The sequence below is a fragment of the Schistocerca piceifrons genome, chromosome 3 (genome assembly GCF_021461385.2).
Source record: "Schistocerca piceifrons isolate TAMUIC-IGC-003096 chromosome 3, iqSchPice1.1, whole genome shotgun sequence".
Classification (NCBI taxonomy): domain Eukaryota; kingdom Metazoa; phylum Arthropoda; class Insecta; order Orthoptera; family Acrididae; genus Schistocerca; species Schistocerca piceifrons.
In genome coordinates, this window is record NC_060140.1 from 960923764 (window position 1) to 960941031 (window position 17268).

The window sequence follows — 17268 nt, forward strand, 5'->3', positions numbered from 1 at the left end:
TGCTTTTATTTCATTCTTCCCCTATTGACTCTTAACTATATTCTTGTGTTTGTTGTTGTAGAGAGTGACATAACATTCAGATATCTCTGTGCGATATTTTATTGTTTTTCTGTTTATTTCTCGGCTATTTCTGCGGAGAGAACACGGCTTGCTATTTCAGGAAGAAGGCTTCACATTTTATTGATAGAAAGTATTGTGCGCAGATGCTCGTCCCGGGGTGCGGGTTGACCGCAGGAGGTCAGTCACAGAGGCTGAGTGACGGGATGTAGGACCCCAGGACACTGTAGCTTGCGGAAGTCGGTTGCGGTAAGCGCTGCTTCGCGCTTTGGCGGGAAGTACGCTTTTATCCTTGGAAGTCAGTCTGCTGCTAAGCCATTGCATGTCCGTAGTGTATTGCTGAGTGTGACGAATTCATCTCCCCGTATGCAGATGAAACGAAGGGCCGTCGCATCTCGTAGCCTTACACTCCAGATTTTGTTGTCCAGTCAAATGCACCTTACCCGCCACTGAGCCTCGGCGCGAAGGGATTGACCAGTAAGTGGAACAACGCTAGTAGCCCATACCAACCCCTTGCATGTTAAGATGCATTCTGTAAGCCAAGAATGGGAAATTTTTGCGGGGCTCCCCTGTACGCATGAAAACAAAGCAACATTGCGGTGGTCACGGTGGCAGTGGCTTTGAGTTATCCCTTACCCGCTGACTTTTCTAAAAAGTGGGGAGTCGGGTTTAGAGCAGAATATTTTGGGACACTTAGCGGTCCTGCCGTGGACTGAGAGGGGCTTCTCGTCTTGGCACCGATTGGCGCCCACACCTGCTGGCGCCGTTTGGGGGCGATCTTTTATCTCCGCAGGCGATCTGCGCAGTCTGGGGCACGTTTACCGAGTTTGATATAAGTATCCCGTTTCGCATTAACGTTATCCACTTCCTGAACAGCTCACAATTTGCGACATTTTCTGCGCAGCTTGTGTTGCTTGATAATCGTATCCTCTCTTGATAATCGTATCCTCTCCTCTTTGCATTTGCGAGCTGAACAGATTAGAGGCGCTTGCAGAGTTCCTCAAGCAGTCTTGAAGGTAAATGAAGTTTCTTCTCGCAGTGTTAGTAGCACATTTTTGAATAAACTGAACTGCTGGAGTGTTTCGTGTTTCAGTTATTTAGACGACGTGGTGCTCGTTGTGTTGGAGTGGTTTTCAGTCACATTTACGACACTTTAGGTTCATTTCGCTGGAAGCTTATTCTCTGGCATTTTAGTGCGATATGTGTCGAGATTTCATAGTAAATAAATAACTTGAATCTCGGAACCAATCTATTCCCTCACAACTAATCTCGGCTAGGCGTGTAAGTAGGCTGTTTAGGTTTTCATGTTGGTAACGCCACGTAGCGCTCTGTATGAAAATCACTGGCTGTGCTGTGTGCAGTCTGTGGCTGGCTGGACTCATTGTTGGAATATTCGCTATTGTTGTGTTGGGCTGTTGGATGGGAAGAGCGTGTAGCGTTGCTCAGTTGGAGGTGAGCCGACAGCAGTGGTGGATGGTGGGAGAGACATGCCAGAGTTTTGAGAGGTTGCTTGCTATAAGCGGACGATCTGGAATGTGTCCACCAGAAAAAGGAAATTTGTAAAAATGAAGGTCTCATATATATATATATATATATATATATATATATATATATATATATATATATATATAACAAATTTCCTTTTTCTATATATGTATATATATGAGACCTTCATCTTTACAAATTTCCTTTTTCTGGTGGACACATTCCAGATCGTCCGCTATATATATGATGACTTTTGAACAGTATTAAGGTAAATACATTGTTTGTTCTCTATCAAAATCTTTCGTTTGCTAACTATGCCTATCAGTAGTTAGTGCCTTCAGTAGTTTGAATCTTTTATTCAACTGGCAGTAGTGTCGCTCGCTGTATTGCAGTAGTTCGAGTAACGAAGATTTCTGTGAGGTAAGTGATTCATAAAAGGTATAGGTATAGTCAGGGCCATTATTTTCGAGGGATTATTGAAAGTCAGATTGCGTTGCGCTAAAAATATTGTGTGACAGTTTAGTGATGATCAGAATAAGTAAAGAGAGAGATATCTGAGTACGTTCAGTTTTGCTCAGCTGTTTGAAATTCAAATAACATAGAAGTTTACCAGCACAGTCATTTATAATTTTTCTATGGGGAGGTTTCAGGCGGCCCCTCTAAAAATAAATATAGTCAGTTTATCTGCAATTATAATATGTTTGTCTCATTGTAACGGTGTTCCATTGCAATACCGTGTCTCATTGTCTGAACTGAAGATACTGCCCAAGATTTGGAATTTTAAACGTGAACTGTCAGTTTTTAAGTTTCTGGAGATATGGTCATAACAAGTTTTAAATTTTGTTAATTAACATTTTTACACTGTTAAGATCACAGTTCTAATATTTAGTTGAAATATTATTTATTCGTCAAGAAAGGAATATCTTTGATACGAGGAAAGGTGAGTAATTTCGCCTCCGCCATGTAGACCAAAGCCGGCCAGTGTGGCCGTGCGGTTCTAGGCGCTGCAGTCTGGAACCGCGAGACCGCTACGGTCGCAGGTTCGAATCCTGCCTCGGGCATGGATGTGTATGATGTCCTTAGGTTAGTTAGGTTTAATTAGTTCTAAGTTCTAGGGGGACTAATGACCTCAGAAGTTGAGCCCCATAGTGCTCAGAGCCATTCGAACCATTTGTAGACCTAACTGAGAAGGTGAACACATTTTGAAAAATGTGAATTCATGGACACGCTAATTATTGTAAGGTGAACTATTTTTGCGTGTGTTACGCTAGAAACATCAGTGTAATGTAAAATTGCGTTTACAGGATTCGAAATTGTCTAAGTGAGCTGTAAAATAGAAATAAATTTTAGTATATCGTTACCGGCCACCTTTGCTTCCGTAAATAAATAGTATGTAGTAACTGTTCATCCAGAGAAGTATTCTGGATATTAAAACGAACAGTAGGTTAGGAGATGATCAGCTTATAGACTAAATGATGCACAGGAGCGGAATCATCAGTCTTCTGGGAGATACGAGTTTGCGCAAATAGCGTAATCACTTGTGCCGCGGTCGGGAGTTCATCAGCGGGCGTAATGGGCGCTATGATTACGCAGCGATGCGGGCGATTACTTCAATTATCGCCGCTGTGGCTCACTAAGCCGGCGCGCGTGTTCCCCGTAGTTAGCCGGAGGGCCAGCGGGACAGACCGTTCCGTGCAGACTGCCAGCCGGAGTAGTTTCGCTGGTCATGACTGACGATATTCCAGGGCAGTTGCCAATTATTCACCATCGTGGCCACTGAAACAACGGTATCGACCTCCACGCTAATCTGTTCTGCTCGACTGGACGAAGAGTTCTACAGAATACAATCTGCCTCTTTCTGTTTTATTCTTTCTCCCTCCAATTCATCTTTGTTAGTTTATTTAACATCAGTTAAGAGCAAGATTGTTAGTGAATAGTTGACACCGAATGTTCATGGTTACGACATAAAGCAGACTATGTTAGTTACATGTCAATCACATATCAAAACTTGGAACAATAAGAGATGTACGTAAATGATCGTCCACTTGGATTGTCAAATATGTGTTAATTTTCGATTTTACAGGTTATACTCGTACAAGTGCAGGATTAAATGATTCAAAACAGCAACAGCTGCTTGTGGGCTAATCGATTATCATTAAAGTTTGGTGCCGGCCGCGGTGGTCTAGCGGTTCTAGGCGCTCAGTCCGGAACCGCGGGACTGCCACGGTCGCAGGTTCGAATCCTGCCTCGGGCATGGATGTGTGTGATGTCCTTAGGTTAGTTAGGTTTAAGTAGTTCTAAGTTCTAGGGGACTGATGACCTAAGATGTCAAGTCCCATAGTGCTCAGAGCCATTTGAACCATTTTTAAAGTTTGGTAAGACTCAATATGTACAGTTTAGGGTTTCTCATAGACCTCCACAAGCTATAAAAATGGTTTACTCAGACAGTGAAATATGAGAAGTAGATAGTGTCATGTTTCTGGTACTAAGGAGGAATCGCAATCATAATAAGAAAACATCCTAGAATTAATTAAGCATCACAGTTCAACTACATTTCCGAGTATGATTAGTGCGTTAAGTGATTTAAAAATGAAGAAACTAGCTTCATCTGTATATTTACATTCACTAATGAGCTATGTGATCATCTTTGGGGAACTTATAGACATAGTATTTTCACCATACGGAAGTATGTTATAAGAATGATATCTCGTACAGGTAATAGTATCTCTTGCAGAGAATTCTTCAAACTGGTATTTTGAGAACTGTTTTTCAATACATGTATTTACTGATGAGCTTTGTTGTTACTAACATTTCTTTTTCCTTAAAAGAATAAAATAATACGAAGCATGAATGTAATTCTGGAACCAAAGACGTCTTCAAATATCACTACTTCTAAGAACCTTCTACACCGCAGCGCGTCAGCAATCGTTGGTTAATATATCGAAGAACTAAAACCCCGCCTCGATTGCGAAAAAAGGACCTAATGTTAACCCAGGTTTCGGCGTGGATAACTACACCTTCTTCAGAACAACAATAAAACGCACAAGTGCCTAAGAAGACCTTTGTCAACGATTAAAAGAACACCATAGCTATACATTTATAAACGGAAAAGGAAAGGAAAACATAAACAGTACATGTGTACAAAGTCAAAACCACTACTTAACGTAATAGTGTACGCTCCACTTCACACCGGCCTGTGTTCGATGGGCCATGACCCGCCATAAAGTTTGTGGCGTGCTACGCTGCATGCACTGTCACTGGAAGCGCCTCTGGAATAATGTCAGGACTCCTAGCTAGTCCTTACTCCACGCCACATTCCATACCTCAAGTATTCCTGCGCACATATGTATCCTCCAGGCGCAATATTCCTATTTGTCAAGTGCTCCTGCGCTCTCTGTCATTCAGGCGCAACAGTCTTACTGCTCTGCTGCTCTCGTACTCATACTCCGCACTATGGGCGCAATGTTTTTACCATAGTCTTTCCAGTGCGCTGTAGCACCACTCTGTGCTTTCTGGGAATTCCATGCATACTTTCCAGATGCTCTCGTAGCAATATCAGCGTTCTGGACGTATTATTATTATATTTTCTATCCTTGCAGATAGGCTCCAGACTGTTCGCTCTTCAGTTGCCCCCAGCCATTCTGGGTCCACCCACACCAGCCTCTAATATCCAATCCTGCAGAATCTACTACTGGTGACATCTCTGACACACTGGCTGCTGATTCTGGGCAGATGCCACGATGGCTCGCCACCCTATGCCTCCTGATAGCACCACCATCGTTTTCTGGGGGAGGATGGATGCTGGATCGTCTCTCTCCATCAAGGTGACTTTGCCATCTCTTTACTGGGGGGAAGGGATGCTACATCTGTGGCCACTCGCCTATAAGACAGCAACCAGTCGCACACCTGCATCCTACGGGTGAGCACGTGGCAGGTGTTATTTTATGGTTTCGGATTTCCCACCACCAACCCCATCACCGACCAGTGCTTGCCTCACATGTTAGTGAATATCATGAACAGCAACCAAACAGGCTGGTTTGTTGTCCACAGAATCTTCGGCAGCCGCCATGAGAGGTGCCAGGCTTGCTGAACGTAGCTCCTGCATCCATGACTGTGGCACTGCTTTCGTTGACTCTATTTCACCTCTGCATCACGTTCCCACGAGTAGGTCACCCCATAGTCAAGCGTCGCCAGTTCACATCGATCTCTCCACGGACGAGTTCCCTGGGCTTTACACCAACCACTGCCCCACTCCATGTATCAAAATCCTTCTTGGAACCTCCAGTGGTCTGCTTTCTGACGTCAGCTAGTCCGCCGACTTAGTATCTTCACCTCCGACTTCATGTGCAGCTACCAGCAGTCGTTTTCATGCTACACAGAGACTTGGACTGTGCAACGTCAGACCTCCAGTACTTAGGTTCTACTGCACGTCGTAGTATTCGTGTGGTTAGAGACAATAAATGCACGACGTGAGATTTTCACACTACTATTTGCACTTTAGCATTCTTCGATGGACACAGCTTGAAGTATCGAAATCATTGTTCAAGACAGAGACATGATTGATAAGTATTTCTTGTCTTTGTATAATTAAGCTCCAAAGAAGGAGGAGAGAAGCTTTTAACTAATCACCAATATACTTTTTGTTCACAGTATACGTGGGCATTAAATATTGCCACGTCGAACACGACCTGCGTCATAACAGTTCCCATGTAAATTTCCCTTAATCGCAATTCCTCGCTTTCCCTGAATCGGGATAAATAGGAAAATAAAGTTTCAATGGCCAGGTAATGCATGGAACTAATAGAAATTGAATAGAATTTTTAGAAAGTGTGTAGCTAAGTGTTAGCTGGAGAAAGAATGGGTTAGTGTGACTGGTATTGACGTAAGAAATGTATTTAATTCGAAATTGGAAGGAGCGGTTCATAGCAAAAGAGTAAGTATAAATAAAGACGCGAATATGGAGAATATTGAATGTAATCAATATGCAAAAATAAAATTCACACAAAAAGAAAATATGGAATACGCTGACAAATCAGTTACGGGACTAATTTATTTCTTTATAACAAACTAATTAATGAATGTTAAAATGTAGGTTCAACCTCAATTCACAATGTGAAAGCACTAGAATTGATTTCTTGTCTACGCATACAAAGCGGTAAGTCGTGCTACATACGTGTTCGCATCCGGGTGTGTCTTTCCTGGTGGAGGAATGCGGATCTTCCACGCGAGTAATTTTTGCTTGTTGTGACACTGTCTACGTTCACGAACTGCATAAGCCGTTTCATTTTATTCCCGTATTGACCATGTTGGATCACGTAACAACTTCAATTCCTTTTCTTTCTTTGTTGTTTCTTTCTATTTCCCAGTACTCACTCATTGTCTCCCCACGTTGTCTTTCCCCTTTTCTGTCGAAGTTGTTCCCAATTTTTTATTTCTTCTGCATTGAAAGCCTTTTAAATTCAGTGTAGTAAATATGCCGTTCTATTTTATTCAGTTTTACCGACTGGACGTATGATGTTGAAGCACGTTTTCGAAGGACGCGGTTACAAGGGAAGTGATCACGATATTTAAAATAGTGTTATTTATATTATTATTTTAATTAATTTCATAAGGCTATGAAGGTTTCTTCCTGCAAAAGACGCGTCAATTCTACCACTTTTCCATTGCGAAAGGTGCTTGAATCTGTGTTTTAACACTGATTTTAACATCTACAAGCCTTTATCTATCGCCGGCCGCTGTGGACGAGCGTTTCTGGGTGCTTCAGTCCGGAACCGCGCTGCTGCTACGGTCGCAGGTTCGAATCCTGTCTTGGGCATGGATGTGTGTGACGTCCTTAGGTTAGTTATGTTTAACTAGTTCTAAGTCTAGATGACTGATGAGCTCAGATGTTAAGTGCCATAGTGCTTAGAGTCATTTGAACCATTTGAACCTTATCTATGATGGATAAAAAAAATGGTTCAAATGGTTCTGAGCAGTACGGGACTTAACATCTGAGGTCATCAGTCCCCCAGACTTAGAACTACTTAAACCTAACTAACCTAAGGACATCACACACATCCATGGCCGACGCAGGATTCGAACCTGCGACCGTAGCAGCAGCGCGGTTCCGGACTGTAGCGCCTACAACCGCTCGGTCACCCCGGGCGCCCCGGGCGGCCCTATCATGGATACAATCAAAGGCAATTATTTATTAGACCCAGATTAGTTAATGAAGTGGGAACACGAAAAAAGAAGTAATTGGAGCTCCTGAGTTACTAGCACATTACATTCCACCCAGAAAAGCACGTAGTAATGAGGTAACAAGTATTGACTTGCCTTTAGCATGAATATGTTCTGTCAACAACTGATCACACTAACGTAGCACAAAGCTGGGCTGCTAATACAAGTTCTGCCATACTTATTGTTTTCATAAAGGATATGTTTTGAAATGGTCACTGATGTATGTTGCGTTCCCCAAGTAAGTGGCAATGTGAGATAAATTGACGGCTAATTATTAAAGAATTTTACAGAGAACCGGTGATTTGAGTCGTCGGGTCGAAGGAAGCATTCACGTGATTCCGGGACACCAGGTCCACGGTTACCAAGGGCAGTCGTCCGGATGGCTGGCGCACTCGGGTTTTTCCCTAATTACTGCAGGCAGTAGCCACCTAGCGTCTGGAATACAGATGGTGACGTGGTAATCGCAGCCGGAAATGTGGTATGCTGGTCCGTGGTTACTCACCCAGGCGCAGCGGATCGGTGACGGCGATGAGGGAGGCCAGCTTCTGCAGGTAGTTGACGTCCATCACGACGACCACGTCGGAGCTGAGGTTGAGCGTCACGTTGGTGTCCTGCAGGACGGAGTCCAGGTAGCGCGTCCAGTTCATCTGCAGGCACCGAGGCGGCATGCCGTCACATCTCAGCAGACACTATCTTAATTACAGGGCTATTACAAATGATTGAAGCGATCTCATAAATTCACTGTAGCTCCATTCATTGACATATGGTCACGACACACTACAGATACGTAGAAAAACTCATAAAGTTTTGTTCGGCTGAAGCCGCACTTCAGGTTTCTGCCGCCAGAGCGCTCGAGAGCGCAGTGAGACAAAATGGCGACAGGAGCCGAGAAAGCGTATGTCGTGCTTGAAATGCTCTCACATCAGTCAGTCATAACAGTGCAACGACGCTTCAGGACGAAGTTCAACAAAGATCCACCAATTGCCAACTCCATTCGGCGATGGTATGCGCAGTTTAAAGCTTCTGGATGCCTCTGTAAGGGGAAATCAACGGGTCGGCCTGCAGTGAGCGAAGAAACGGTTGAACGCGTGCGGGCAAGTTTCACGCGTAGCCCGCGGAAGTCGACCAATAAAGCAAGCAGTGAGCTAAACGTATCACAGCCGACAGTTTGTAAAATCTTACGGAAAAGGCTAAAGCGGAAGCATTACCGTTTACAATTGCTACAAGCCCTGACACCCGATGACAAAGTCAAACGCTTTGAATTTTCGGCGCGGTTGCAACAGCTCATGGAAGAGGATGCGTTCAGTGCGAAACTTGTTTTCAGTGATGAAGCAACATTTTTTTCTTAATGGTGAAGTGAACAGACACAACGTGCGAATCTGGGCGGTAGAGAATCCTCACGCATTCGTGCAGCAAATTCGCAATTCACCAAAAGTTAACGTGTTTTGTGCAATCTCACGGTTTAAAGTTTACGGCCCCTTTTTCTTCTGCGAAAAAAACGTTACAGGACACGTGTATCTGGACATGCTGGAAAATTGGCTCATGCCACAACTGGAGACCGACAGCGCCGACTTCATCTTTCAACAGGATGGTGCTCCACCGCACTTCCATCATAATGTTCGGCGTTTCTTAAACAGGGGATTGGAAAACCGATGGATCGGTCGTGGTGGAGATCATGATCAGCAATTCATGTCATGGCCTACACGCTCTCCCAACTTAACCCCATGCGATCTCTTTCTGTGGGGTTATGTGAAAGATTCAGTGTTTAAACCTCCTCTACCAAGAAACGTGCCAGAACTGCGAGCTCGCATCAACGATGCTTTCGAACTCATTGATGGGGACATGCTGCGCCGAGTGTGGGAGGAACTTGATTATCGGCTTGATGTCTGCCGAATCACAGAAGGGGCACATATCGAACATTCGTGAATGCCTAAAAAAAACTTTTTGAGTTTTTGTATGTGTGTGCAAAGCATTGTGAAAATATCTCAAATAATAAAGTTATTGTAGAGCTGTGAAATCGCTTCAATCATTTGTACTCGTAATAACCCTGTATTATGTGTGTAAAAAATGGAACTTTTAAATTGCACTAAAATACCCGCACTCTATGCAACAGGAACTTCTCATTTACCAAACTGGCACGAGTCAGAAGCAAGACCTGGCTCTCATCTTAACTTACTGTTGCAAAAATGTGTTATGCATGCTGGCCCAAAACTTAGTTATACAGATGCACCGGCTGAAACGAAAAGTGTTATAGCATTGAGCGAGAGCCCGTTTTTCAACAAACTTTGGGGAGACAACAATTACTGAATTTCAGATATACCTGTTTTGCAGACTACTGTGTTTTTGCTCTTCTTTATAAATGCTCAAATATGCTTAAGTGCCTTTGTCCCGTTATCAGGAGTTACTTATATCCATTTGTATAAAATTTAGACATGTTTTACGTAATAAGTATCTTCTGGCTCCTTTCAGGTGTGCACTTGTAACAGAGACGTCAGTAACATTGCTGCATAATAATGTCGGGATATTTACTCGTAATAAGGACTTGATAGCAGTTTCCCTTCTTTTAAAGACAATAAAACCACTTAAAGGAAATTTTAGACTTTTTTTCAAACGACTGATGCAACAATCCTTAACGTTCGATAGTTTCACTTTCAGATGCTACCCTTGGACTGGAGTTACCTGGACTTTCCGTGGTAGGTATTTAGTCGAATTTTCGTCAACCCTGGTTTTTTAGGCTAAATCAGTATTTACCATCGCACAGTGAAGTTGCGGACATCCTGAAACCCATCCAGGTAGGTGGACTGATTGTTTAAAGGATAGTGGGAGACCGATCCGCTCCGCCGCACGACCGGCAGGTCTTCTGTGGTCATTTGGCGTCAACCTGACCGCCACAAACAGAAACGAGACCCACCAGCGAACACGCAGCACGCCGCTCAGTCCCCCAGTTGAGTCAGGCTCTCTGATGTCTGTGTTGCGGTGTCAGCAATAAACGACGTACGACAACTACCGTACCGTCTTCCAGTAATCTGTTCCGGATAGTTCGCGGTGGCTTTTTGCCTACGTCCACAGCCTAGATTTGTGCTGTTGCCCCGTCTATTCACAAGCATACGATATTCTTGTGGTATAGCTCTTCTGTAAGGACACTTGCCTGCTCTTCTTGACACATTGTCACACTGAGTCTGCGAGATATGCAATATATGCTCCCATGTTATTCATGGCACTTACTCGACCTTTCTCAAAGCCCGAAAGATGGTGACAAACTTCATGTGATTGTCCTCTGCGCACGCTGTGTTGCGGTGTGTACGTGGGAAGTTCGAGTAACAACCAATAGCCAACATATACTCAGCCGCTAACTGAGTCGCCAGTTGGTTATAGACTCTGATAGAGCTTCCATCGAGTCCTGGACCTATCTTCAGTTTCGACGCTTCAGTTGTTTCTCACCGCCACAGACACTTATATCTTCACTCATCTTCTCAGTGATACTATAATTAAGGGGTGGTTTACTATCTTTTGGTTCAAAAAATCGGTCTTTTAAAAATTGCATTTTTGGATCCATCTAAGTGTTTAGAATCCATCCCCGAAGCGGTTTTTCCGAATACGGAACGGAAATGTTTGTTATTCACGGTTGAACAAAAAAATGCACCTGCCTGAAATCGGCCTTCTTCACGCACCAGTTTTTTTCTTTCGGAGGACGAGTTATTGTACCGATGCTTGGGAGGAAACACACAAAATTCAAATGAAAGTTTGAATGCATGTGTTTGGAAGTTAGCCCCCAAGCATTTACATTCTGGTGCGAAGACTGTGGAGATTGCGACTTTCCTGGCAGTGAGCAGCTTCAACGAAGGGTAGTCAGAAATTCTGAAGACCATGACAACGATGGACGTCACCCTGGGACTCTATTCGACGCAGTTCGCCAAGCATTCGGACGACCACCGGATTTAAGCGGCCGAAAACCGCTTGTCACCGGCCGTGCGAGCGGATCTGGAGCAGCGCAGGAAGGCCCAGATCGAGCAGAACGCCCTCTATGAGGAAGAGGAAGGACTAGTTTATGGACCCGGAATAGCAGACTGAACGTACGTTGCATGATATTGCATTTATATGTAGTCAAAACTTCAAACGCGTTTTTCTCGAAATGACGTTTTTTTTATCGCGCGGTATGGTAACTTCAAATCTACTGAACCGATTTGCATGATTCTTTGTTTCCGACGAAGCTAAGTAAATTGTCTAGGAGTTGTACCGCTTTTATTCCGGTCCATCAACTACAAATATATTTACTTGACCGACGAATTCGAAAAATTGATGAAAAAAACCCTATTTTTCTTCAAATGGCCACAATTGTGTTTCCTATGGTCCAAATAACTTAAGCGAGGTGTAACTCCTACAGAATTTTATATACTTCCCTAACGTCAACTCAGTTTTGATTTCAGGCGAGCCGGCTGACCTGTGATATACCGCACGTGGAGGTGTACATCGAAATATTGTTTCATTCCGATGGCACTTCCGCCATTAATCTTCGATATTTCCGGTCGAAAAAATCCAATTTCTAGAGTAAATATCAATAAACATTTTGACCCAATTTGACATTGATATCTATAAGACATCCCGAGAAAAAAATTCTCAAAAAAAGTGCTTTTTTCGGGCCAAAGGTAGTAAACCTCCCCTTAAATTAGAGCAGCAACCCTGGATTTTCCTTGTAAAGAAACATTTGAAAACGGAGTTAAGCATGCCTGATTTTGTTTCCCTAGATTCAGTTTAAGGTCCTGCCTCGTACGCGAGTGACTGGACACTAATTTTGGTTCCACTAATAGCCTTATGGTTCAAATGGCTCTGAGCACTATGGGACTTAACATCTGAGGCCAACAGACCCCTAGAATTTAGAACTACTTAAATCTAACTAACCTAAGGACATCACACACATCCACGCCCGAGGCAGGATTCGAACCTACGACCGTAGCGGTAGCGCGGTTCCAGACTGAACCGCCTAGAACCGCTCGGCCACAATGGCCGGCTAATAGCCTTATATGCGGCTAGAATTTCTTTGTGTTTTGCGAAAGATCTTTCGGCCATACTGTGCTACAACAGTCATTGATGGCTTCACGCATTGCTTTCTTGACAGCCAAACATTTCGGCAATATTGTGCTACGATAGCTACTGATGGCTTCACGCATTACTTTCTTGACAGCCAAACTGGTTATCTGGAAAAAATTTGCGCTGTTCGGGTTTCAACGGCGGTCCTTGCGGTATTCGAACAGATTCCTACCGAGAAATTGTTCGGTCTCCAAAAACATTGTCCTATGTTCACGGAAGTGGCCCGTTTTTTACCGAAGAATGACCTTTATTTACTCAGTATCATTTCTGCTTCTCATAATATATGTCTTTGATAATGTATCGGCCTTAACACTGCCGTTATCGTAGGAATAACAGCTACATACCAGCGTAACGACATTGAAGGCGGTTTAGTTTCGAACGGCTGCATAGCTGTTTTCGTCTACCAGACTCCATCACACGCGAGCTCCACCATAACTGCACTGTGGCTGAACAATGGGAGCTGCACGCGCGGTCAGCGCATCCGATAACCAATTGACCGGAAAACTGTCCGTCCTAATTTCCCAGGCGACTGATCCTCACGCACCGCGGAAACACCATAAAAGCTCTTCCTGTTACCACCCTGCACTGTACAGATGTGGTCTGTCGCTGTGGAAACGCATGTGTCTAAATTCGCTTATAACGCACTACATCCTTTTCAGCGAGCATGTTAGTGTTTAACAAGCGGAGCCATGGTCACATCAGCGGTTTTAAATATTTTACACTTTTTAATTTCTATTCTCTCTCTCTGTCTCTATATCCTTCCTCAGTTTCAGACACTGGCCCTGGTGCAATCCCCGTGGAGGTACTCTCTTCGTCCTTACAGTACAAGATGTCTCTCAAACTTCACAATGAAATAACATCACCGATAATAAACTTGTATCCAATGGATCAAATAAAAAATGATTTCATCTTGTAATCTGTTGCAATCAGGACGACACATTGGACCGAAATTTAAACATTTGATTTGGTCATCTCTTTTATTCTACAGCGACATCAAGTGAATAAGTCATGCTAACTGCCAGCAAATTAGCGTATTACACAAATTTTCTCTTATTTTAATTTGACGAAATTAGTTTATGTAACCGAAGACACATGTTTTGACGATGACTTGTGTTCTACTCGAGTCTAATGATTTCTGATTCTTGTAACACTTGAAAATGGCCTAACGCCGCATTCTAGATTGTGGAATAAGACATGTATTACAATCAAATGGCGATTATATCTTTAAGGGGCTCCGGAAAGGCTCAAAATCATGAAAAGTTCAATTTTTACTTTTTTGCGTTTTCTGAATCTGCAGACTATTACCTTTTAATACATATATAATTTACTCAATTCCGAAGACTGCAACTATTTTTAATTTTTTTTTGAAATGTGTTCTACATGGGCGTGACCCACTGTAGGGCGGTTAAACTGCTGTCAAATGGTGTTATTATTAACTTCCGTGTTCATCAGGTACATTTTAGTGATGTGAGATAAAGTATGCGTTGTGGCTAACCTGTGATGGTTCAATATATATCGCTGGTGTGATTGTCGATTGTTTCATGTTTATTTACTGTGTCGTTATCTCGAAAATATTCGTAATTAATTCTGTTTCTTGAGTCTCTGTTTTGTTGAAGTATAATAATGAGTAAAAGTAAAGTTATTAGAAATCCTCTGAAGGCTTTTAAGAAAAGGAGAAATGATGGAAAGCCAAAGGTATGTGTTATTACTGTAAACAATAAAGACGATAAACAAGTGAGTGAACCTAACCTCTCAAGTACACCTGCCCATAGCAGTTAAAGTGGGAAAGAAAATACTTCACAGAAGAAGCTTGGTTCAATGAGTGAAAACTATGAATGTTTTATGGGCGAATCGGATGTGAATGAAATATTTGATATGTCGGTTCTCAAAGGAATTTTTTCAAACTGTGTAAGATGTATTCATTGTAGTGAAGTTGGTCTGGAACTCTCCATAATAAAGCACGTAGGACTTGCTAGTGAAATACAACTGAAATGTGATAAGTGTTCATACATGACCACCTTTTGGAACAGTGTTGCAGTAACTGCAACTGAAGAAAATGGTAGCAAAATCTACGAACACAACAACGAGCGATGCTTGCTTTAGACAAGGAACGGCTTCGGGCTGCAGACAGGGCTGTAAAGAGTCTAGAAATACAAGCAAGAGTAAACAGGAGGAGGAACAAGAGGAAGCTGGAGGAGGAGTTTGCAGAGGATGAAGATAATCCATCCTATGGACCTGGAATGCACTAAAAAGTTAATCCAATCTTTGTCGCTCGATTCCCAAAACTTTTATTTTCTCATACTAATTACATGTTTTCCAAGGATCTTCCAAACATATTTGTTTCAAACTTTCAGTAAATGTTACACAGTACCTTCTGCATAATTTAAAACAGCCTTTTTCCAAAAAACTGTATATTTTTGAATATATAAATAAAAAATTGCAAAAAAATCATCTTTAATAACTGAACTAAAATTTTGTAAAATCCCTGTGTTCAGTTGTAGCCCATATTCCAATAAATAATCTGTAAAAAGTTCAACTTTCTACCTCAAATACTTTGTGAGGAAAGATGTAATTTATAAGCGTTATTTTAACATTGCAAGTATAGGGCGTTCCGGAGCCCCTTAAAACAATATTAATTTATCTTTCCTTCTCCTAGTTGGCAAAATGATGCGTAAGTATTTGAGATCTCAGCCCATTTATGCAGCTCGGGTATTTTCAAAGTGACGAATATTCTTCTTTCAAAATACTTCGAGAAATACACTATGTGATCAAAATTATCCGGAACCCTGGCTGAAAATGCGTCACAAGTTCGTGGCGCCCTCCATCGGTAATATTGGAATTCAATATGGTGCTGGCCCACCCTTGACTTTGGTGAAAGCTTCGACTCTCGCAGGCATACGTTCAATCACGTGCTGGAAGGTTTCTTGGGGAATGGCATCCCATTCTTCACGGAGTGCTGCACTGAGAAGAGGTGTCGATGTCGGTCGGTTAGGCCTGGCACGAAGTCGGCGTCCCAAAACATCCCAAACGTGTTCTGTGGGATTCAGGTCAGGTATCTGTGCAGGTCAGTCCATTACAGGGATGGTATTGTCGTGTAACCACTCCGCCACAGGCCGTGCATTATGAACAGGTGCTCGATCGTGTTGAAAGATGCAATCGCCATCCCCGAATTGCTCTTCAACAGTGTGTAGTAAGAAGATGCTTAAAACATAAATGTTGGCCTGTGCTGTGATAGTGCCACGCAAAACAACAAGGGGTGCAAGCCCCCTCCGTGAAAAACACGACCACACCGTAACACCACCGCCTCCGAATTTTATTGTCGGCACTACACACGCTGGCAGGTGACGTTCACCGGGCATTCGCCATACCCACACCCTGCCATCGGATCACCACATTGTGTACTGTGATTCGTCACTCCACACAATGTTTCTCCACTGTTCAATCGTCCAATGTTTACGCTCTTTAGACCAAGAGATGCGTCGTTTGGCATTTATCGGCGTGATGTGTGGCTTATGAGCAGCCGCTCCATCATGAAATGCAAGTTTTCTCTCCTCCCGCCTAACTGTTACAATACTTGCAGTGGATCCTGATGCAGTTTGGAATTCCTGTGTGATGGTCTGGATAGATATCTGCCTATTACACATTACGACCGTCTTCAAGTGTCGGCGGTCTCTGTCAGTCAACAGACGAGGTCGGCTAATATGCTTTCGTGTTGTTACGTGTCCCTTGACGTTTGCAGTTCACTGTCACATTGGAAATATTGGACCTAGGGATGTTTAGGAGTGTAGAAATGTCGCGCACACATGTACGACACAAGTGACACCAAATCACCTGACCATGTTCGAAGTCCGTGAGTTCCGCGGAGCGCCCCATTCTGCTCTCTCAGGATGTCTAATGACTACTGACGTCGCTGATATGAAGTACCTGGCAGTAGGTGGCAGCAGCACAATGTACCTGATATGAAAAACGTATGTTTTTGGGGGTGTCCGGATACTTTTGATCACACAGTTTATTTTCAGTTCCAACATTCATCTGGTGATTAAGGGAAAGCAAGAACGGAAATCGGAGAATTAGAATTACTTTTAATTTATAACTGGGGCAATACTGTACATTTTATTGCTTCCAGGGCTTTCAGTTAAGATTTAAGTAGCATTCAAATCAACTTTACACGCGGAAACAACGTAAAACGGGAACGAACAGCAGCGAGAGGAAAAATAAACAGTTTTAACGGTGGAAATCACGAGTGCGCCGGATCTGGTTGCCGACAGCGGTACAACCAGCAGCAGGAGTTTGTTTGGAGAGAGCTAATTGGTGTGTGTGTGACGCGCGGCTGTTCCAGCAGCCTCCAGCAGCCTCCAGCGGCCACCTGGCCATCGGCAGGCGGCGCGGCACAGCGCCTGTTTAACTCGTGACCGTAAT

General features: G+C 43.2%; 1 protein-coding gene across 2 annotated transcripts in view; it reads right to left on the reverse strand.

The window, feature by feature from the left end:
* The window catches only part of LOC124787880 (neprilysin-4-like), a 726210-nt gene that overhangs the window by 87581 nt on the left and 621361 nt on the right, over nt 1-17268 (reverse strand). For both annotated transcript variants that reach the window (XM_047254857.1, XM_047254858.1), the window contains exon 10: nt 8264-8408. In XM_047254857.1, coding sequence (XP_047110813.1) covers nt 8264-8408 — 145 coding nt within the window. The remainder of the gene's footprint in view (nt 1-8263; nt 8409-17268) is intronic.